Genomic DNA, 22,604 nt, shown 5'->3' on the forward strand with positions numbered 1-22,604 from the left:
AATCACAACAAGTTATTTTCTTAAAGTGTCCCTTTTCCCTTCCTTTAAAGTGTCCTTTTCTTGTGTGTTTAAAGCGACCTATGGTGCGTTTGTGTGTGATCGAGTGCAGAATGTTGTGTTGTGTGTGTGTATAATAATAATAATAATATATTTTATTTGTAATGCGCTTTATAATTGTGGAGCAAATCTCAAAGCGCTACATTTTAAAAATAAAATAAAAACTAGCAAGAGTAAAAGAAGAAAGAATAAAAAATAGGCAAGACTAAAGCTAGCAAGGAGTCAGAAGAACACTAAAACTAGTAGCAGAGTAAGAGAAACATAGAATAAATAAAACTGGTCAAAGAAATTGGTAAAATAACATAAAATGTGTGGAGCTAAAAATTTTAACATGTGTGTGTTCATGTGTGCTTGTGTGTGGAGAGATCAGTGTTCATTGTTCTGATGGCCTGAGGTAGGGCTGGGCGATATGGCCAAAAATTATATCATGATAACGATATGATAATGTTATCATATCACTCGATATAGATAATTATTATTATTATATATATATATTTTTTTTTAAACAATAGATGTATGTTTATTTTGCAGCAATTCTTTGTATTATACTTATTTTATACTTATCTATTTTTATCTAGCACAATCTCTGGAGCAAAACAGAAAGAAGCATTTTATATAAAAGTATTCTGTACTTTTGTATGACAACTAATAAAGAAACTTGAACTATACATGTATTTACAACAATATATTTGTACCCTTTTGTGTGTGTGTAACAGAGTTGATTGTGATTCCACTTGTCAAGGTAACTAAGACCCAATAGAATGGCGTTTAATTGTTCTATGGATTCTTATTGGTTGGTGGGTGTTTCCTTGTGAGCTACAACGCAAGTGTCCACGTTAGAGTGGTACCATTACACGAGGAATGAGCCTGTGGTAGGTTCACATACACCCAGAATTGAGAACATATTGTTCCTAAATGTTTAACTCTCACTACTAGTTGGAATTATTAATGTAGGCATGTTGAAATTAAACTATAGAATGTAGCGACCGTATGGTAAATGTTTTAAAATAATAATTTTGTGAGATTGTGTCGAAAATGTATATAACTTTGCCAGTTCGCAGAAGAAATCACCCAAGACCGAGAAGCAAGTGTATGTCTTAATTAGAATTACACAACGCAAGTAGAAGTTGGTTATATGTGTATGTGTATAAATACCACTACATCTGTATCCCTCCAAGTGTGTATACATGTACTAATATCACTACACCAGTACTGCTACAAAGGCAAACTATAATCAGGCGGTTAGGTGGCCGAGCGGAGATTGCGTTCGTCACCAACCCCGGAGCTGTGAGCTGGATTCGCCTGTTCGAATCCAGCTCACAGCTCCGGGGTTGTCACCAGCTTGGCTGGCCGTCTGCACTAATACAATTGGCTGTATTAGAGGGTGGGAGAAGCTGGCGGGGTGGGTCCGGGTCGTTGTAAACAGCGACTCCTACAGTTCGGTCGGGGCGCCTGCTAAGCGCGGATAGGACTCGAGGGGGATAGTGTGGTCCTCCCACACGCTACGCCCTCTCGATAAGAATCCGCGCTGCCAGGTGAAAAGAAGCGGTGATTGGCTGGACGTGTGTCGGAGGAAGCACGTGGTAGCCTCCACTCTCCCAGATGATCTGACTGTGGGGGGTAAGTGCGCAGCGACCAGGAAGGGACTGGGAATTGGCATACGACTAACATTGGGATGGGAGAAAATCGGAGGAAAATGGAGGGGGAAAAAGACCAAAAAAACAAAAAAAACAAAGGCAAACTATAGTCAGGTGTGAAGGTGTGTTTGTGTGAGGGTGTGTTAGTGTGAGGGTGTGTGTGAAATGTGCAGATACATGTGCATACACTCTTGTTTTCCTGTTCAGTCTTTGCTGATACAGTAGCTGACAAGAGATACACTCTTATATACAGTCTTATGTCTGTTGGTGTGCTGTCCTTGCATTATGTGGTTGTACACTGTGTGCTGTCCTTGCATTAAGTGCGGATACGGACCACCAGCCTAGCTTAAAACTCCGGGAGAGGTGTTTTTGGTTAGCTGGTCCTCCATATCTGCTTCCATTTATTTGTGTTAAGCTAGGCTAGCTTGCAGCCAGATAGTTTTCTACTGAATGCACAGAGAGGAAATAGGTATCTACTGTCTAGTGTGTGTGTTACACTCACATGTGTTCCTATGCTGACGACCAGGTGCTTCTCTACTTGGGGACTGGCCAAGCAGAACCAGCATGGTCCAGTGGGCTGAGCTAGAGAGAGAGAGAGAGAGAGAGAGAGAGAGAGAGAGAGAGAGAGAGAGAGAGAGAGAGAGAGAGAGAGAGAGAGAGAGAGAGATAAGAGAGATAAGTGAGATAGAGAGAGATAAGAGAGAGAGAGAGAGAGAGAGAGAGAGAGAGAGAGAGAGAAGGAGGCATGTTAGAGTAGCGCTGAGCAATATATCCATACAGTGTAATATATCGTCTTATCTTATTGTGTAACATTTTATATTAGGAATCACGAAAACAAGTTTTGTTTGAAAATTAATGGGGCAGTGACTTGTTGATGTGTGTTGGTGACGTAAAGCCATTCCATCCAAACGAGGTTTACATTCTGCTTCAGACCGGTTAGTGACACTAGAATATAAACCTTCTGCGTGAAGTGCCCTTTAATGTGAAAGGTGAGCAAGGCGGGGGGACTCACGAGGCCTGCGAGGCTGCTTGGGGTGGTACTGCCCGTCTCCGTCGTGGTCCCGCCCCTGGCCGCGTCTGTCCCCGTCGTCCCCGTCCCGTCCCTGGCCACGCCCGTCTCCCTCCCCGTCCCGTCCCTGGCCCTGCCTGTCTCCATCCCAGGGCTGTCCCTGGCCTTGCCTGTCGCCATCTGCCATTCTCTTCCTGAAACCGCGGCCCCCCGGACCCCCGCCACGCTTCTTGCTCAGGTCAAAGAAGAACTGCGCAGCTGGCTCCTGATGGAAGATGGGAGGAGAGAAAAGAGGAGAGAAGAAAGGAGGGGAGAAGAGGAGAATATACGAGAGAGAAGAGAGGAGAAAAGGAGAGAAAACAGGAGAGAATAGGAGGAGGATAAAATAGAGGAGAGGTTTGATTCATTACTTTGATGTTGAGTGTAAAATCAACATACCATGAAACTTCAATCAATAGCCGAGGCTTTTATTTGCTTCAATCACTCAACTCACTTTGGGACAGACGTCTATATGGGACAGGCCTCCAATTCCCTTTGCACAAAAATCTTGCTCAGCACAGACGGGAAATATCAACTTGTTTATTTAAACCAGTATGAATATTACTAGTATGACATGTACCAGTATGTACACATCAAAATAAAACAAATAAAGAACTGGGAATTCATCCTACGGATTATTTAATTATTACCACTTCACTGCACCAGATCCCCAGTGGTGCTTAGGAAGAGATGGCTGTTGAGACTCAGCTCCTGCTCTTTCCATTAATGCAGTGAATCTAGCAACTTGGATACCAAGATTGACCGGCTGCTAAATGATGAAAATGTGATGAAATAAGGATGTTGGTGACATAGCGGAGGCTCAGAAGGTGGAGCGCCATAACATGTACATTAAAAGTACCGTAAGGGCTTGTGTCCATAGCGAAAGTTTTTTTCAAGGCAGAACGCTTTGAAAAAAAGAAAAAAAAAGCTCAGAGCGGTTTCCTGGGTCTCGCGACTCCACCCCTTCCTCGATGTTGATTACCTTGATGAGCGCGCTCCTTTCCAAAAGTTGAACTAGTTTCAACTTTATGCGCTGGGAGCGCTCCGCCCAAAAACGCTGCCGCCGAGAGCTCATAAACGCGAGGCGCGGCGCTGGGAAGAGGAGCGCGCCTGTCGCGCCTGTAGCATAGAAATTAATGACAGGAAGGAGCTGACAACTCATAAAACTTCCGCTATGGACACAAGCCCTAAGGCTTCTAATCGAGACCTGCCTTTATTATTTGGGACAGGCGTCTATTTGGGACTCTGCTTTTATTTTGACGTTTTATGGTAATATTTAAAATGTATCAAATACTTTTCTACAAGCTGAATACATGTCCTACCTCATATAACCTGTTGTTGTTCTATAGTTTACAAGCTGAATACATTTCCTACCTCAAATAACCCGTTGTTGTTCTATAGTCTACAAGCTGAATACATTTCCTACCTCAAATAACCTATTCAGCTTTATAAAAAAACAAAAACCTGAATAGGTTATATGAGGCTAAAATAGATACTGGTCTAGGATATGGATCCGACACCACACTAAAACTGATACTGGTCTAGGATATGGCTCCGATACCAGGCTTAAATACATACTGGTCTAGGATATGGGTCCGATACCAGGCTTAAATACATACTGGTCTAGGATATGGGTCTGATACCAGGCTTAAATACATACTGGTCTAGGATATGGGTCTGATACCAGGCTTAAATACATACTGGTCTAGGATATGGGTCTGATACCAGGCTTAAATACATACTGGTCGAGGATATGGGTCTGATACCAGGCTTAAATACATACTGGTCTAGGATATGGGTCCGATACCACTAGGGATGGGTACCGAATTCGGTACTTTTGAGGTACCGAACCGAAACACGTCGGTACTACCGAGTATCGAATCAAGTGGGCAACCAAAAAAAAAAAAAAAAAAAAAATTTATTAATTCTTTTTTTTTTTACTTTTTTCTTTTCATGTCAACGTTCACACGCACAATATATGCTTACCTAGGATTTGACTTGATTCAACAACAAAGCAGTCGGAGCAATGACAAGCCGAAAACTGTCGAAATTGTAGTTATTTGAAGTTTGGATTTTTTTTTTACGACTGAGGTAGGTAAATTAAATTTCTTGAGACTAAAGTACCGAAAAAAGGTACCGTTGGGTACCGGTATCGATTCACAGGTACCGGTACCGGTATCGGTTCAAATGTGAAAGGTACCCATCCCTAGATACCACGCTTAAATACATACTGGTCTAGGATATGGGTCTGATACCAGGCTAAAATACATATGGTCTGATATAAGTGTATGTCCACACAGTTCAGTAAAAGCTATGGATCGGCTCTGTACTCTGTGTCAGATGATACTGAAAATGGAGGACTCTGTATCGGCAGTGAAGAAGTGGTATCACTATCTACTGTAAATTAACACACAATACTGTACCTCATCGAGGGCTGCAATGTCTCTACGTGGCTCCTTGCTTGTCCCAGTCCTCCTGTAAGGGTTCTCTGTGACGTCCTGAGGCTGTTTCACCAGCTCCGTCTGGTCCATGCTCTTCATAGGTACGATGTTGAAGGCATACAGGTACTGCAGGAGAGACGCACAGGTTAAAGGGAAACTTGGCCTTTAAAAAAACAATGCCGATTCACACGGCACATAATCTCATGCATAGCCCAAAACTCTAAACAGTTTAGCACACATTTAGTTTAACAGTTATTGAGAGTTAAAGTTGCAGTGAGTTTACCTGCCCAGCAGAAAGAGGGCCCTACTGACGGTCTAGGGAGGGTGTAGACCAGGGGTGCCCAACCGTTTTTGAACCAAGATCTACTTTTTAATTTACCACCTAGCCGAGAGCTACCAGCCAAAATTGTATATTGTAAGCAGTCATTTGAGGCTTTATAAAAGCAGCATAATGAACACAAATCTGTCAGTGCCGAGTCCGACCTCATCTTAAATAACAAACAGCATTGCTTGTTTTTTTTTTATATTTTATTATTTTTTAAACAGACATATAAACAAACATGACAACACACGATAAGATATACAAGCATTAATTCACAGTGCATATCCAATGAAATTACCATTTAGTCAAATGTCTTATACAGGATATACCCCTAATACCTGTTATCTAAAAACCTACACACATATGCTCTAGCTCGAACCCCCCCCTCCCGGACCCCCCATTGGATAATCCAACCATTATAACTTGTTCCTAACCAGACACTACCATTATATGCTAGCTTTTATTCTCTCCACCACTTCTAACCACAATGTCATTTTGGATTCATTGAGACTCAAAATTCTTGCTGTAGATATTTCTTGATAAATCACATCGAGATATGTAAGAGTCCAGACCTTCCGGCACATTTTTTCCGGTTGAAACCATTGTGATGCTATCAGCTTTTTAGCCACTGTGATACCGGATAAAACCAATCTCTTTAGCTGTGGAGGTACTGCATGCTCAAAGACATAATTCAGCAGTAATACAGAGGGGTGTACAGGTATATCCAGAGTTAAGAGATTTGCTAATTGCTGGGTCACTTCTTTCCAAAATATCTTAACTGGTGGGCAGTCCCAGTACATGTGCATAAATGTCCCTTCGTCCCCATTTGTACATAGGGAGCATTTGGAGTCTTGTTTAAGACCCATTTTGTTCAGTCTTATAGGAGTTAAGTATGTCCTGTGAATATAGTTAAGATTGATTTGTTGATGGTCCGGGTTCCTTGATGCAAGTCGTACATTTGCCCAGGCCTCTTGCCAGTCAAAGTCTGTCTCCAGGTCTGGTATATCCCTCCTCCAGACTGAGTCTAGATGGAGGGTTTCATACGAGGCCGTTAGTAATTGATGATAAAGATCTGATACAAAACCTCTCGATGTCTCTCTTTCATAGAAAAATGTGTGGTATCTATGGTGTACAATTGGTATCTTTAATGGAACACCGTGAGCCTTCAAACATGCCAATAACTGTGCGTAAAAATAATATGTGGACTTGGTGAGATTACATTTTTTGCGTATTTCATTGAAACTACAAAAACCCTGTTTGTTGAAAACGTCTCCTAATGAGTGTATGTCTTGATTTTCCCATCTAGGGAATCTTATAGGTTGTTTTCCAATCAAGAGTGCATTGTTATTGAATAAGGGAGTATGATTATGCCATTTATGTGGGGTAGAATATTTTTTTTGTGTTTCGCGCCATATCCGGATCGCATGAGTGATTATGGGGCCAAATTTCCGTTCGCATTGCTTAATTGATAATTTGGTGTATACTATGCCCTTCAGCCTATGTGGATCTACTATATTTTTTTCTAAATTTCTCCAGGATACTAATGCTTGAGGATCAAACCATGTTGTTAGTGGTCTTAAAGTGTATGCCTTAAAGTAGTGGTAGAAATCTGGAAATGCCATACCTCCGTCTGCTTTGTTTCTCTGTGCGGTGGATCTTTTTATACGTGGTGGTTTGTTATTCCAAATAAATTTGTATGTGGAGGAGTGTAATTCTTTCCAGTAACCCTTTGGAGGGGGTAACGGTAGCATTGAGCTGAAGAAGTTGATTCTAGGTAGGACGTCCATCTTAACTATTGATATCCGTGCCTGTACTGAGTTTTTAAGTTTTGACCACCTGACAAGGTCGTATTTGATTTTGTTTTGGATTTTTATGTAATTGTGCTTCACCGTTTGGCTTATGGTAGGGAATATTTCAACTCCCAAACATCTAAAGTGTTTTACCATCTGTATCTCTTTTGGGAGGGTTATATTTCTTTTTGCAGGGGCGTTAAGTGGGAGGAAGGCCGACTTCGGCCAATTTATCCTAAATCCCGATAGATCTCCAAAGTCCTCAATCAGCTTGAGAAGATGAGGCAATGCGGTGTTGGGGTTTTGCATGAACAGTTTTACGTCGTCCGCATATAAACTAATTTTGTGTTGTGTGCCCTTGATTATGATTGGTTCTATGGATTGGGATTGTCTTATATATTGTGCTAAAGGCTCTAATGATAGATCGAATAGTCCGGGACTAAGAGGGCAACCCTGTCTGGCTGAGCGTGATACCGGAAAGATTTAGGAGATGATTGTACCTGTTGTAATCATGGCCGATGGGTCTTTGTATAATACTTTAATCATATCAATGAATCCTTTTCCTAACCCCATCCTTTCTAATACTGCCCATAGATACGACCATTCCAACCTGTCAAAAGCTTTCATTGCATCCAGGGACAGTATCGCCTTAGGTGTGTTGTCTTCCTTGTTGGCATCTAGTACGTGTAGTAATTGTCTTATGTTATCAGTGATCAAGCGACCTCTTATGAAGCCAGTTTGGTCCGGATGAATTAAAGACGTCATATGCTTTTGTAGTCTGATGGCTAATACCTTAGAGTACAATTTGATATCGGTTCCGAGGAGGCTTAAAGGTCTATAACTACCGAACTCGGTGGGGTCTTTGTCTTTTTTAAGGAGGACTGTTATGAGTGCAATATTGTCATTCTTATGAAAGTTCCCCTCCTTGACTGAGTATAAATTATGTCCCAACAAGAGAGGTACATTTCTGGTGGGATACAGTCTCTTCCAGGAGCCCTACCACTTTGCATTTCAGATATGGCCTCCCTAAGTTCATCTAGTGTGATCGGTGTTTCTAACTGTTTAGCGTCATCCTCTGAAAGTTTAGGGAGGTTAATTTGATTAAGATATGTGTCCATTTTGTTTGGATCGAAGGTTGTATCTGATTTGTATAAGTTGGAGTAGAATTCTTTGAATGTCGTGTTTATTTCTTTGGGTTCTGTAACAAGTCCTTGTTGTGCTCTAATGGTAGTTATATCTGCAAATTTTGCGTTTACTCTTAATCGCATAGCTAATAGGTGACTTGGTTTGGAACCTTGGGAGTACTGCTGTTGTCTTGTGCTGCGTATTTGCATTTCAGATTGTTGTCTATATATGGCGTTAATCTCTTTTTTTAGTATATTGACTTGATTTTCCAGTCGAACCGAGTTGTTGTATTGTAAAGAATTAAATAACGTTGAGTAAAGCGTTTCCAGTTCATCCAGTTTTGAGCATCGATTCTTGCGTATTTGGGAGGAAAAGCTATCAGTGAAATCCTTGATCATTCCCTTTGTCGTCATCCATAATATTCTGGGGTCCTGCACCGTATTCGCATTCATCCGAAGGAATACCGTAAGAGCTTCTTTGATTTGTGTAATGAATTCCTTGTTATTTAGCAGCATCGTGTTAAATCGCCATCTTGGGGCTCGGGTTGATAGTATACCAAATGTTCCTTTTAGGAGTAAATAACAGTGATCTGATAATGCATTGGGTATCATTTCCACATCGTAGTTATCAAATAGTCTCGGGGATGTAAAAATGTAATCTATTCTGGAAAAAGTGTTATATCTCGCAGATCGACAGGAGTACTTCCGGGTCGTGGGGTTAAGTGATCGCCATAAGTAATTTACACCTGTAATCTTCGACCAAGATTAATGCATTTGATGCATTTTTTTGTTCGCTGGAAAAGGAGGGGTTTGATTTGTCCATCCTTGGATTCCAAATGGCATTAAAATCTGCACCAATTATAAATGAGTATTCGGGAAGGTCTAACATTACTCCGGTAAGTGTAGTGAAGAAATTGCTTTGTTGTAGTTAACAAGGAGAGGCAGAGTTGATTTTGCACAAAAAAAAAAAAAAATTATAATCTAATTTTATTAATCGAGATCTACTTGAAATCAGCCCGCGATCTACCTGTCGATCGCGATCGACTGGTTGGGCACCACTGGTGTAGACTACCACAAGTACCACATGCTGCCCTACTGACGGTCTAGGGAGGGTGTAGACTACCACATGCTGCCCTACTGACGGGCTAGGGAGGGTGTAGAATACCACATGCTGCCCTACTGACGGTCTGGGGAGGGTGTAGACTACCACATGCTGCCCTACTGACGGTCTAGAGAGGGTGTAGACTACCAATGCTGCCCTACTGACAGACAGTCTAGGGAGGGTGTAGACTACCACATGCTGCCCTACTGACGGTCTGGGGAGAGTGTAGACTACCACATGCTGCCCTACTGACGGTCTGGAGAGGGTGTAGACTACCACATGCTGCCCTACTGACGGTCTGGGGAAGGTGTAGACTACCACATGCTGCCCTACTGACGGTCTGGGGAAGGTGTAGACTACCACATGCTTCCCTACTGACTGTCTGGGGAAGGTGTAGACGCGTGATTTTTTTCCGTACCCTTCGTTTGCGAAGACGCTCTGATTGGCTAGCCCGCAACAGCGAAGACCCTCTGATTGGTTTAGCTCCGAAGGGCTCTGGGATAGAAATGTCCGAATTGTACATATATATTCTCTACTTCGAAGTGGTTATGCTTTGGCCCTCTTTCGAAGTGGGTTATGCTTAGAGTTAGGGTTAGGGCTACTCTAAGCATAACCCACTTCCCTAACTCTAAGCATAACCCACTTCGAAAGAGGGCCAAAGCATAACCACTTCGAAGCAGAGAATATTATGTACAAGGCGGAAGAGACCCTTCGGAGCTAAACCAATCAGAGAGGGTCTTCGCTGTACGCGGGCTAGCCAATCAGAGAGCGTCTTCGCAAACAAAGGCTACGGGAAAAAATCACGCGGTGTAGACTACCACATGCCTCCTCCGATGCATGTGGAGTTGCTAGATGCGTACGAAGTTTCACACCATCTCCCCCAGATCCCCTCCCCACTGAACAGGCACCCCAACCGTCCAGTAGGAGGTTGCAACGACTCAGACCCTCACCGGCTTTCCACTGCATTGTATTTGTAGGGACGACTGACCAAGCCGGAGGTATGGCTGACAGCGGGAATGGAACCCAGAGTCTCCGCTCATGAAACGGCATATTTGTTCCGTATCAATAGTTTATGAACGAAACATGTTTTTAGCACGATTTTGGAAATGCACAAACACAAACCGCTGTTTTTATCTTTTATATAACGCTAAGCAGGCTGTATTCCAATGCAACAAATGTTTTGCGGTTAACGTTAGCATACTATCCATAGAATCCTTGTTACTCTCTCATGCTCCACAGCTTCCAGTGTTGTCACGTCTTGTAGGATTTCAGAGTAGGATTTCTGTTTTAGTGGCAAAACCAAACACTTTTGATGGACGTACTTGGTGGTAACTAGGGTCTAGGGATGTCCGATATTATCGGCCGATATTCGCATTAAAATGTAATATTTTTTTTACATTTATTTAAACTTTATTTACCCAGGCAATCAAGTAAGAACAAATTATTATTTTATTTATTGTCAAAAGTATGCATAATGTTGTGTTCATTCCACGACAAGAGATATGTAATGTTAATTACCTGAAATTACTCTTTTTTTGGGGGGGGGGACCCTGCATATATCGGTATCGGAAATTAAGAGTTGGACAATATCGGTATATTGGATATCGGTAAAAAAGCCAATATCAAACATCCCTAGTGGTAACCAAATACAAAATATAAATAATAATAATAATTAGTAGTGGGACTCTATTAAAAAAGTTTAACTGAATTAATTCAAGACTTTATAGTTAATCAAAATTAATCACATTTTAAATGCATATCAATATTTTATGTGAAAAGCAAACATTTTCAATTAAAATCGATTTTGGTATACGAGTGAATCAATGAATATACATACGTTTAAGCAGCAACATCTTGTTTATTTGCTACTACACAGACCAACAGTCAGATCAATGCAATTTTTAACAAAGTGCAGCAATTTTAGGAATAATATATATTAGGGCTGTCCCCGACTAAGGATTTGGATGGTCGACTAGGATTGGCCAAAATTTGCCGTTAGTAGACTATTGGTCGACTAAAAAAAATAAAAAAAATGTATCATTCCATTTGGGCTGTGGGGGGTGCTTAATGTCTGAAGGAGTCGACTGAAGGCTTCTTGTCCTCTGCAAAAGCATGCAATTGGTCCACTGATGGATAAATCTTGATCCTAAAGAGACAATGCATGCGTGTGTGTGTTCCGGTGTGTGTGCTAAACTAACCGCTGTATGTACCGCTAAAAACATTGAGTGTCGTTGCATGCCGAATAAAGACCTCTGCAACAGGTCCTGCATTATTGATATTTGTAGTAGTATAGTGTGTTCATTAGATGGGTGAAATCCTCTTTCAGTGCCTCTGTGCCTGTTTTTGTAGGCAGTTAGCCTCTGGTATGCGTGCCATTAGCGTTAGCCACGCTTCTAGGCCTCTTTTCTTTAAAAAAAAGAAAACGATAAAAAAAAATATATATATATATTTTTATTTACTTTTTATTTTTATTATATTCGACTAAGAGGTTGGCCAGTCGACTACGGCCCCTTTCGACCGATTAGTCGACTAATCGATTAATAGGGGTCAGCCCTAATATATATATATAGCGCAAAGGACCTTTGCTCTTTTGAAAGGTAGCATTCTGAAGTTTCTTACACAATAAAGAAAAACCACTTTGAGTGCTAATGAAATAGAGTAACAGAGGTTTGAACACACTGAAGTAAAAAGTTGTGTACTCGCATTTCTGTTCAGTGGTTTATAAAAATCCCACGGGAAATGAGGTTTTTGTAATGTGTGTACCGGTAAAAATTCAGCATGATTATCCAAAATGGCTGTACACTTCCATTAATTTCGCCTCTCGAGTCAAAACAAAGGACTTCTTCATCTTCTTGTGTCACCTTCTCCCACTCTGAGTGCCCGTCTGGGATTGCTTTCGGAGCAGACGCTCCTTAGCTACAGTACAACGGTCGTCAATCATTTTCGCCATCAGTGGTCACTGGTCAGTTCAGGACCGTTCACAACCGGACGTGGTCACTTGTCTGAACGGCTTGTCAAATGACGCTCGCCGGATGTTTCGTCTTGTAACTCGAGAATGGATTCACGCAATAGGTTGAGTGGGGTGACGATCGAAAGGCGCCAAATTCAACTTTCCAACAATGTTGGAAATAACAAGGTTGATCGGCGAAAACGCAGCCCAGAGCCGACAGACGAGAGCAAAGTGCTGCGACGTGCGATAAAATGCGTAATTAATTTGTATGTTTAATTTTTTCTGTAGTTAATTAATCGAAGTTAGGGCAGCTAAGTGGCGCAGTGGGCAAGGCGCTCGCCACTAACGCCGTTGCTTCCGGCTTGGCTGGTCGTTCATACTAATACAATTGGCAGTATTAGGGGGTGGGAAAGCCGATGGGTGGGGATCGGCCGTTGTGGACAGCGACTCCTACAGGTCGGTTGGTGCGCCTGTGCAGCAGAATCAGGAAGCAAACGGGGGCAGCGTGAGCCTCCCACGCGTTACTCCTCGCCGCTGAGAGATCGCGCTGTACAGGTGAAAAGATGCGACAGCTGCCTCCTCGTGTACCGGAGGGGACACGTGATGCAAGGCTTGGTCCTCACTGCAGCCGACCAGTGGGAGGCATGGTCTAACAACGTTGGAGACAGGGGAGGGTAGAATTGGATAATACGAAATTGGGATGGGAGAAAAATAGAAAATGGGAGAAAAGGTAGATAAAAAAAAATGTATCGAAAGTAATGCGATAAAGCCCTAATAATAATAATAGAGTTCCCTCAAAAACCACTTGTCAGTTGAAACGGTGAGTAATCGATTATTCACGTCCATCCCTAGTGTTAATGCAGGACAGACAGAGACAGGAAATGTATGTTAAGAGGACAGGGTATGTCCTCTAAGGGTCTCAGACTCTCAGTATAGTTGTTTTTAACCAATGTGTACGAATAGACAAGCAACTGCGTTGTGAGCAGCATTGTTCCCATACCTGCCTGCATATTTTGCCTTGTACCTGGAGGATTGAAAAGTCTATCCACTAGGGGGCAGATCAGGGCCGATCAGTTCATTTGCAACGTAAACATAAAACACGGTTATGTTGAGATCACAGCAGAAAAAGGTCTCTGACCTGTTTTTGTGCAGCTTTCCATGTCCAGTTTTAGCAAGTATACCAAGACCGCGAGACTGTCATGTCAACATGTCCCTTGTTTCCATAAATAATGTCTTCGTCGAGGCTACGACTGTGTGACTAGCTTCTTTCCTTCACACCAAGTACAGAAATGCTCACACCTTCTTTTTAGCTGGGTTGTTGACGGTTGCCAGGGCGATGAAGCGGCTGACATGCTGGGCATTCTCCTGAAGGATAACGTGATTCCTGAGGATTAAAAACACACACACAAAATCTGTTTCAGTGGTATTCCGTTGCTAGGGAACAGCTTGGACCGAAGTTTTATTTCCTGTCAGTGGGGTCTAAATCGCAATATGGCCTCGTGCAATATCCAAATCATAGGAGGCTGTAATAGTTGAAAAAAGCTAAATGTGCATGTGGCTCTGCAGAGACTAGGCCCCGGCCTACAAGGCGTGTTCTCATGTGGCTCTGCAGAGAGGCCCCGGCCTACAAGGCGTGTTCTCATGTGGCTCTGCAGAGAGGCCCCGGCCTACAAGGCGTGTTCTCACGTGGCTCTGCAGAGAGGGCCCGGGGCCTACAAGGCGTGTGCTCATGTGGCTCTGCAGAGAGAGAGGCCCCGGGGCCTACAAGGCGTGTTCTCACGTGGCTCTGCAGAGAGGCCCCGGCCTACAAGGCGTGTTCTCATGTGGCTCTGCAGAGAGGCCCCGGCCTACAAGGCGTGTTCTCATGTGGCTCTGCAGAGAGGCCCCGGCCTACAAGTGGTGTTCTCATGTGGCTCTGCAGAGAGGCCCCGGCCTACAAGGCGTGTTCTCATGTGGCTCTGCAGAGAGAGGGACCCGGCCTACAAGGCGTGTTCTCATGTGGCTCTGCAGAGAGAGGGCCCCGGCCTACAAGGCGTGTTCTCATGTGGCTCTGCAGAGAGAGGGGCCCCGGGGCCTACAAGGCGTGTTCTCATGTGGCTCTGCAGAGAGGCCCCGGCCTACAAGTGGTGTTCTCATGTGGCTCTGCAGAGAGGCCCCGGCCTACAAGTGGTGTTCTCATGTGGCTCTGCAGAGAGGCCCCGGCCTACAAGGCGTGTTCTCATGTGGCTCTGCAGAGAGAGAGGCCCCGGGGCCTACAAGGCGTGTTCTCATGTGGCTCTGCAGAGAGGCCCCGGACTACAAGGCGTGTTCTCATGTGGCTCTGCAGAGCGGCCCCGGCCTACAAGGCGTGTTCTCATGTGGCTCTGCAGAGCGGCCCCGGACTACAAAACGTGTTCTCATGTGGCTCTGCAGAGCGGCCCCGGCCTACAAGGCGTGTTCTCATGTGGCTCTGCAGAGCGGCCCCGGCCTACAAGGCGTGTTCTCATGTGGCTCTGCAGAGCGGCCCCGGACTACAAGGCGTGTTCTCATGTGGCTCTGCAGAGCGGCCCCGGACTACAAGGCGTGTTCTCATGTGGCTCTGCAGAGCGACCCCGGACTACAAGGCGTGTTCTCCAGACATCAGTGTCTCTGAATGAAGGACACTACAGTGTAGGGGTGGGAATCACCAGAGGCCTCACCAGACCATATTATCACCATACTTAAGTCACGATACGATACGATAGTATTGCGATTCAAAATATATTGCGATATGCTGAGTACTGCGATATTAATATTGCGATGTATTACCTTTTTTCAACTGCAAAGTAAAACTTTGTCAACGTGTTTTATCTAATCAAATAAAGTTTTCAGTCTGTTCATCTCACTTCAATCATTTTTATTGCAGCAAATGGGATTTTCTCAAGCAGACGGATGTCAACACTGTAATCCGTGTTGCATGTACCTGACAAACTTAACTGTTTGTATTACAGTCATATTCCAACTTAACTGAATGCACACGCGTGCGTGGACTACTGTACTATTACAGGTATTGAAATGAACAATGCAACTTCCTTATACAAAAAAAATATATACAATTTTTTTTTATATAAATAAATAATAAAATATCGATACTACTACGTATCAATATTTCCCCCCACCACTACTACAATGATTAGAAAGTCACAATGACCAAGGGTGTGTTGCATGTTCTCATCACATGAAGGGGGGTGCCCTGCTCAGGGTTGTCAAAGAAGAAACAAATTCTGCTAAAGGAAGAAAACCCATTCTTCTGTCTCCCGTTAGCATTCACATTCAAAGTGAAAAGTGTACCACAGGGAGTTAAACACAGTCAAAGTGCAGCATTAAAACAAGATCTGCATTCCCTGACCCTACCACAAGCACTCACCCCGCCACACGTATTACAAATTACACTACCAACGGAGTTAACATGACCTCTGACCAACAGACTTCTGTAGGCAGATAACACCCGACATGATGTGATTACTAACTCTAAACAATCAAACATAAAAATGTTCATTTCAAACTGTTATTTAACTCGAAAGTGAACTGAGGTTTCCCTCATTTACAGTCACGTCGAGTGAACATAAAGAGTTGGGGGGAAAAGCCAGGCATATCAAATCTCACACTAGATCATAATCATAACAGAGAAGGCCAGTCACTAGAACAAATTCCATGTGACTAAATGTTATTCCAATAGTGTGAGAGCCACTTATGGTAAATGTGTAAACCATCGTACACAATTTTACTGGCTCTCTATGTGATATGAGGAAGGAACTATCTGTCATGAAATAGGGCTCTAGGTGATATGAGGAAGGAACTATCCGTCATGAAATAGGGCTCTAGGTGATATGAGGAAGGAACTATCCGTCATGAAATAGGGCTCTATGTGATATGAGGAAGGAACTATCCGTCATGAAATAGGGCTCTAGGTGATACGAGGAAGGAACCATCTGTCATGAAATAGGGCTCTATGTGATATGAGGAAGGAACTATCTGTCATGAAATAGGGCTCTATGTGATATGAGGAAGGAACTATCTGTCATGAAATAGGGCTCTATGTGATATGAGGAAGGAACTATGTCATGAAATAGGGCTCTATGTGATATGAGGAAGGAACTATCTGTAATGAAATAGGGCTCTATGTGATATGAGGAAGGAACTATCCGTCATGAAATAGGGCTCTATGTGATATGAGGAAGGAACTATCCGTCATGAAATAGGGCTCTATGTGATATGAGGAAGGAACTATCCGTCATGAAATAGGGCTCTATGTGATATGAGGAAGGAACTATCTGTAATGAAATAGGGCGGGGAGGCAATTGAATACAGGATAAATCGTTCTTAATCAAATCTTTCTTAAGCAAAGTGTTATCTACATTGTTTATATAATGACATTGACAAGTGAATAAGTGCAAACTCTAACTAAGATGTCTTGAGTTTTGTTCACACAGGTCAGGAGCGCAAACCTTCCCGTCAACTAAGGAAACCCAGCTCAAATGAACCCCGGTGATTCTGTGTGGAAAATAAAACAAAACACAGAGGACAAGTGAAAAGAACTCAGGTGGGCTAAGTGCTATTGGCCAGGACGCACTCCGTTAAAATAAAAGATAAAAAAGTGCACCTGGGCTAGGGCTGACCTTCGGGGCCGAGATTAGATTTTAATTCGAAGCTGTGTGGGACTTGTACAACACTTTGTTCAACTTTGTCAGTGCTGTAAAGTTTAAACCCTTTTTAAATCTTAGACAAACAAAACACTTTGCTTTCATGAAATATTGTAAGCCGTCATTTGAGGCTTTATAAAAGCAGCACAATGAACACAAATCTGTCAGTGCCGAGTCCGACCTCATCTTAAATAACAAACAGCATTGCTTGTTGTAGTTAACAAAGTTAATAATCGAATTTTATTTTCATATTCGAATCCCATGGCCATCGAACGAAGCTTCGAAGTATTTAAGACAGCCCTAACCTGGGCATCATATTTCACACTATTCATTGGCAAAAACACCAGGGGATAGGGCATAAGGGAAATATGCGCCGACCTTGCCACAAAGGTGAAGGACAAAGAATATATATTTTTTTTAACATGCCTTCCCAAAAAGGGACAAGCAGGGGTGTCATTTTGGTATGGCCTTTACCTTGGCAATTTTTTTTTTTTTATATATATAATTAATTTTTATTTTTATGTTGATTTAGAATTCGAATGTCAAAATTATGAACGAAGCTTCGAACTATTCGGTACAGCCCTAGCATGTTTTGATATTGTCAATTATCTCACTTTTACTAGGTGACTTTTACTATAGGTGACTAACTCAAATATGCCACAAAAAAGGAAAATGGACATAGACGTTTTTTAATCAAAGGGCAGCAGAGACAAGTGATACAGGGACACACAGGTAAGGTCTTACAATGGCTTAGTGATTATAACAGTGCAGTTTAGCATTCAGTAACCCATACTTTTTGTGAACGTGTTTTTGATACTACAATCTGTTGAACACACACCTCAAAACCGTACCTAAGGAAAATTGGCTCAATTGCAAGAAAAATAATAGACAGTTATGATATTATATTCTGCATAATTTGTATGCAAAATATTGTGGTTCCCTGCTTTAGTCTGTTGACACATTTCTATACTAAAAATGCTTGTGTAGTCCTAGAAACAACTCACCAAAAGTGACTATTGCGCAACTTATTTTACAAAAAAAATCCACCAAGGGGGGGAAACCCCCCCTTCACCCACCCCCCCACCCTCCCTAATTGCCATACCTTGGCTTTTACTGAAATGACGCCACTGGGGACAAGGCAAGCAATTTGGCTCCAAGAGTATAATTACACCCACTAAACAGTAAAAGTGGTCCTACCAAGGCCATAGGTCTCAAGCCACCAATCATAATAGGCCTTGTGTATTGCTCCATAAAACAGTTTTGAATCAGCATTGAGTGGTGTATATATGTGAATCCAGATGGGAGGTCAATAAACAGCGGAGCATCTCTCCAGTTCTCAAGTCTGCCCCCTACTGGTCAAGTGAATGAAGAGTTGAGTGGATGAGAAATGTTGATTCATGTTTGGAGAGTATATGACGTTTTTATTTTGGTATGATTAATTATTTATTTATTTATTTATTAATTATAAAGCTATCTATTTATATCCATCTATCTATAATTATATCTATTGTAAAAGGACTATGAAACAGTGTCTACAATATGCCATATCTACTGTTGAGGTTCCATGGTAATTTATTCCATTTGTAGGCTGACCTTGAGAGTTCTCTCTCTCTCTGTCGAGGGAGGGCCAGGAACTCCTACGTTTAGCTATATGACAGACTCACTGGACAGACAGGAGCTTCTTGAGGCGAACTGCTGGACAGCTAAGGGACTCACTGACTCGGGAATATATTCTGTTGTCTTTTATTTTTCTGCATCAACTGCTCGGTTATTCTTATTAATTTAGAATAATTAAACTATAAAATAAATCCACATTTGAATAGAACTAAATAATTTGTTGCGACGGATCCCCCTCTTTCAAAGAGGCTCGGAGAAAGGTCGGAATCTCTGACAAGTCCAACAGAGACAAGACACCCATTGTTGGCCATTCAAGGTTTCCCATAAAGAGATTTATTTGTGGACCAACACAATACCAGTTAGAACCACCGCAAATAGACAAAACCGACAACAATCTGTCAAATGAATCAACGTGATATTTGTATTGTTCAGCCCTGCCTGTCAGCTATTGACTATTAGCTATTAGCAAAGACCATTGTAGGTCATGCTGGACCTACAAAAGGCCTTCGACACTGTCAATCACTCCATTCTGATTCACAAGCTAAAAGCAATGGACCTGTCTCAAAACCCTGCCCTCTTTTTTTGATCCTCCAATCACAGCTGTCGCTTACCTCTGACTTCCTCGTACAAACAAAGTTTGTACGAGGAAGTCGGAGGTAAGCGACAGCTGTGATTGGAGGATCAAGAAAAGGGGCAGGGTTTGAGACAGGTCTATTGGTTTTGATAGTCTATCAGTGAGCTGGATGCAATCCTACCTGGAGGGGAGAGAACAGATGGTGGAGGTAAATGGTACCCTATCCCCCCCCCCCCCTCCCAGTGATCTGTGGTGTTCCACAAGGAAGCATACTAGGTCCGCTACTGTTCCTAATTTATGCAAATGACATGTCGTCAGCTTGTGACTGCTTGCTCTTGTTCGCGGACGACTCAGCCTTGCTGGTCTCTGACAAGAACAAGTTACAGGTTGAAAAAACCCTCAGCTCAGAACTCGGCAGAATCTGCACCTGGCTCGCTGATAAACTATCATTACACCTGGGTAAAACAGAGTCCATTCTCTTCGGATTAAATAACAAACTCAGCAAGACCGACGGCTTCTCAGTTACAGTGGGTGACAATATTGTCACAAGGAAAGATGAAATTACATACCTGGGTTCCATCCTAGAGGCAAATCTTTCCTGTGACAAAATGGCATCCAATGTAATCAAAAAAGTCAACCAACGAACTAGATTATTGTAAAGGATCTCCTCTCTGGTAAACAAGAATACCCTGAAGACTCTGGCAGGAGCACTCATTCAAGGGTACTACGACTATGCTTGCACCTCATGGTACCAAAGCACCTCAAAGGCGCTAAAAACAAGATTACAAACATCACAAAACAAACTGGTCAGACTACTACTTGACCTTACTCCTAGAACCCACCTCACCCCTGCCCACTTTGACTACCTAGGATGGCTTAGAGTAGACGACAGAGTACAGCAACTTGCAATACACTACACCACATAGGTACCCATGTACATGTCGAAATACTTCCCAAAGGTCAGTGAATACCACACCCACAACACCAGAGGGAGTTCCACAAATCATGTGCAACCCAGATTCGGCACAAACAAGGGACTAAACACATTTCGCAATGTGGAACGCCCACATTCAAAACCGCTCTTAAAGAGCACCTACGGGGGCGGCTAGGTGATGCAGTGGGCAAGGCACTCACCACCAATGCTGGAGACGCTGGGTTCACGTGTTCGAATCCAGCTCTCCACATTGTTTTCAGTTTGGCTGGTCGTCCGTACTAATACAATTGGCAGTATTAGAGGGTGGGAAAGCTGATAGGTGGGTCCTGGGCGTTGTAAACAGAAAAATACTCCTACAGTTCGGTCGGGGCACCTGCTCAGCGAAGGAAGGATCTGGAGGGAGGTAGTGTGACCTTCCACGCGTTACACTCTCCCAGTGAGAATCTGCGCTGCCAGGCTGGCTGCCGGCTGGCTGCGCATGTGTCGGAGGATAGCATGTGACAGTCTCCGGCCTCTCGGACCAACAGTAGGGGGGGGTGCGCAACAACCAGGAAGGGAGTTGGGAATTGGCATAACAACTAACAGTGGGATGGGAGAAAAATCGGAAAAAGAGGGGGAGGAAAAAAGATTAAAAAATAATAAAAAAAAAGAGCACCTACGGGAGGCAATTCTAAACTGGCAACCGTAAATGTCCAACCCCCCCCCCCCCCTCCTAATAGACAGTCTCCTCCCCACCGTATGTATATATTTTCTCCCCACCATATGTATATTTCTCTCCCACCCACCCACCCCCTCCTAATGTACAGTCTCCTCCCCACCGTATGTATATATTTTCTCCCCACCGTATGTATATTTCTCTCCCACCCACCCACCCCCTCCTAATGTACAGTCTCCTCCCCATCATATGTATATATTCTCAGTTAGGATCTCTGGGTAACAGTACTGTATATTTGCATATCGTATATCACAAATGTAACAGTACTATATACCTGTATGTCATGTATGTCCCTATGCCATAAATGTCATGATGTCATGCATGTTGTGTATGTCATAAATGTCACTATGAATTGAAAATGGGGGACCCTGATGTAAACAAGACGAAAGTCTTTCTCTGGTCTGCATCCCCTTAACAATTGTGTATTGAGCCGTACTGTATTGTACCCATTCTGCAATCTGTTAATAAAGTTTGAATTCATTCACAACAGGAAGAGGGGCGAAGGCCGGAGGGACAAAATCTAACGTGGTGGAGGGCAGAAGAATGTGACTGTCTGTAAATAAATAATCTGCAATGTTTTAGATCAACCTGTAATCACCAAGCTATTTCAATTACCTTGTAATTGTGTTTGTTTGGTGTGTGTTCTAATTCCCTTACTGTGTAAAATTCCTGCTATAATATACTGCGTGTTATATCACCACCCTTTCTAGTGACTCTTTACACAAGCGCTTTGTTCATTCTAGTCAGTTCCCGTAGGGTTAAGACAAGAACAGTCTCGCTCTCCCATTCACCTGGTAGCATTATACATTCTGAAGGGCATTACTGTTAGTTATTTCATATTGCAGTTTGCAAGTTGTATTCATGACAAGCTAACTTCATGCAGCTATATTATTAGTAACATCCTTTAACGTTTCTCTAGTCTACTGCTTAGATATCGGTTGTATCTTGCTAACCTACTAAGTACTAAGCACCAATGTTTAATTTGTTGCCCAGAAGAATGGGGATATAATTAGTGTGCATTAACATGCCTTATTCATAGACTATGTAACAGGTTTTAAGTTGTGTCGCTACATTTACAAACAACATATTATAATCGGCCACATGTTGGCTCACGTGCATATTTGTTCCCCTGCTTCATGGTTCCATATTGTTATCGCATGGTCTTACCCTGACACCTAGTGGCCATTTAAAATAATTGCATAGTATTATTCACATGAGCATTACTCATAGCAATTTCAGAACTATGAAGGTTGTTTACCTTTTTAAAAGACAATCTGCGACTATTTACTGTACTTATATGTATACTTCCTTCTTTTAATAGAAACCACATTCATTGAAACTTCATGGTGAACCTGCACATAACTAATGGTAATAAAACTTTGGAATGGAAGTAAGCCTCATTATTCTAATTGGAAATCAGGCCAACTTGGATAAAATTAGCAAGCGGTCATAATCAGGCACACCCTTTCCTTCACACTTACCTCTTTGATGTATGTATCGTCTGTGTCCAATAGTCTTATCTGGATTGTTCTCTTTGGTTTATTTGTTTATTATATATATATATTTCCCTGTTACCCTGCGAGAGGTCCTATTGTCCTCTTGCCAGGCCGTCATTGTAAGTAAGAATTTGTT

The 22,604-nt window shown here is 42.6% G+C and overlaps 1 protein-coding gene across 1 annotated transcript in view; it reads right to left on the reverse strand.

The window, feature by feature from the left end:
- The window catches only part of cwf19l1 (CWF19 like cell cycle control factor 1), a 50,773-nt gene that overhangs the window by 6,542 nt on the left and 21,627 nt on the right, over nucleotides 1–22,604 (reverse strand). The window contains exons 7-10 of the mRNA XM_084330465.1: nucleotides 13,771–13,855; nucleotides 5,166–5,309; nucleotides 2,707–2,968; nucleotides 2,197–2,276 (exon numbers count right to left, since the gene is read on the reverse strand). Coding sequence (XP_084186591.1) covers nucleotides 2,197–2,276; nucleotides 2,707–2,968; nucleotides 5,166–5,309; nucleotides 13,771–13,855 — 571 coding nt within the window. The remainder of the gene's footprint in view (nucleotides 1–2,196; nucleotides 2,277–2,706; nucleotides 2,969–5,165; nucleotides 5,310–13,770; nucleotides 13,856–22,604) is intronic.

This window comes from Notolepis coatsorum (assembly GCF_963971535.1).
Source record: "Notolepis coatsorum genome assembly, chromosome: 15".
Lineage (NCBI taxonomy): Eukaryota > Metazoa > Chordata > Actinopteri > Aulopiformes > Paralepididae > Notolepis > Notolepis coatsorum.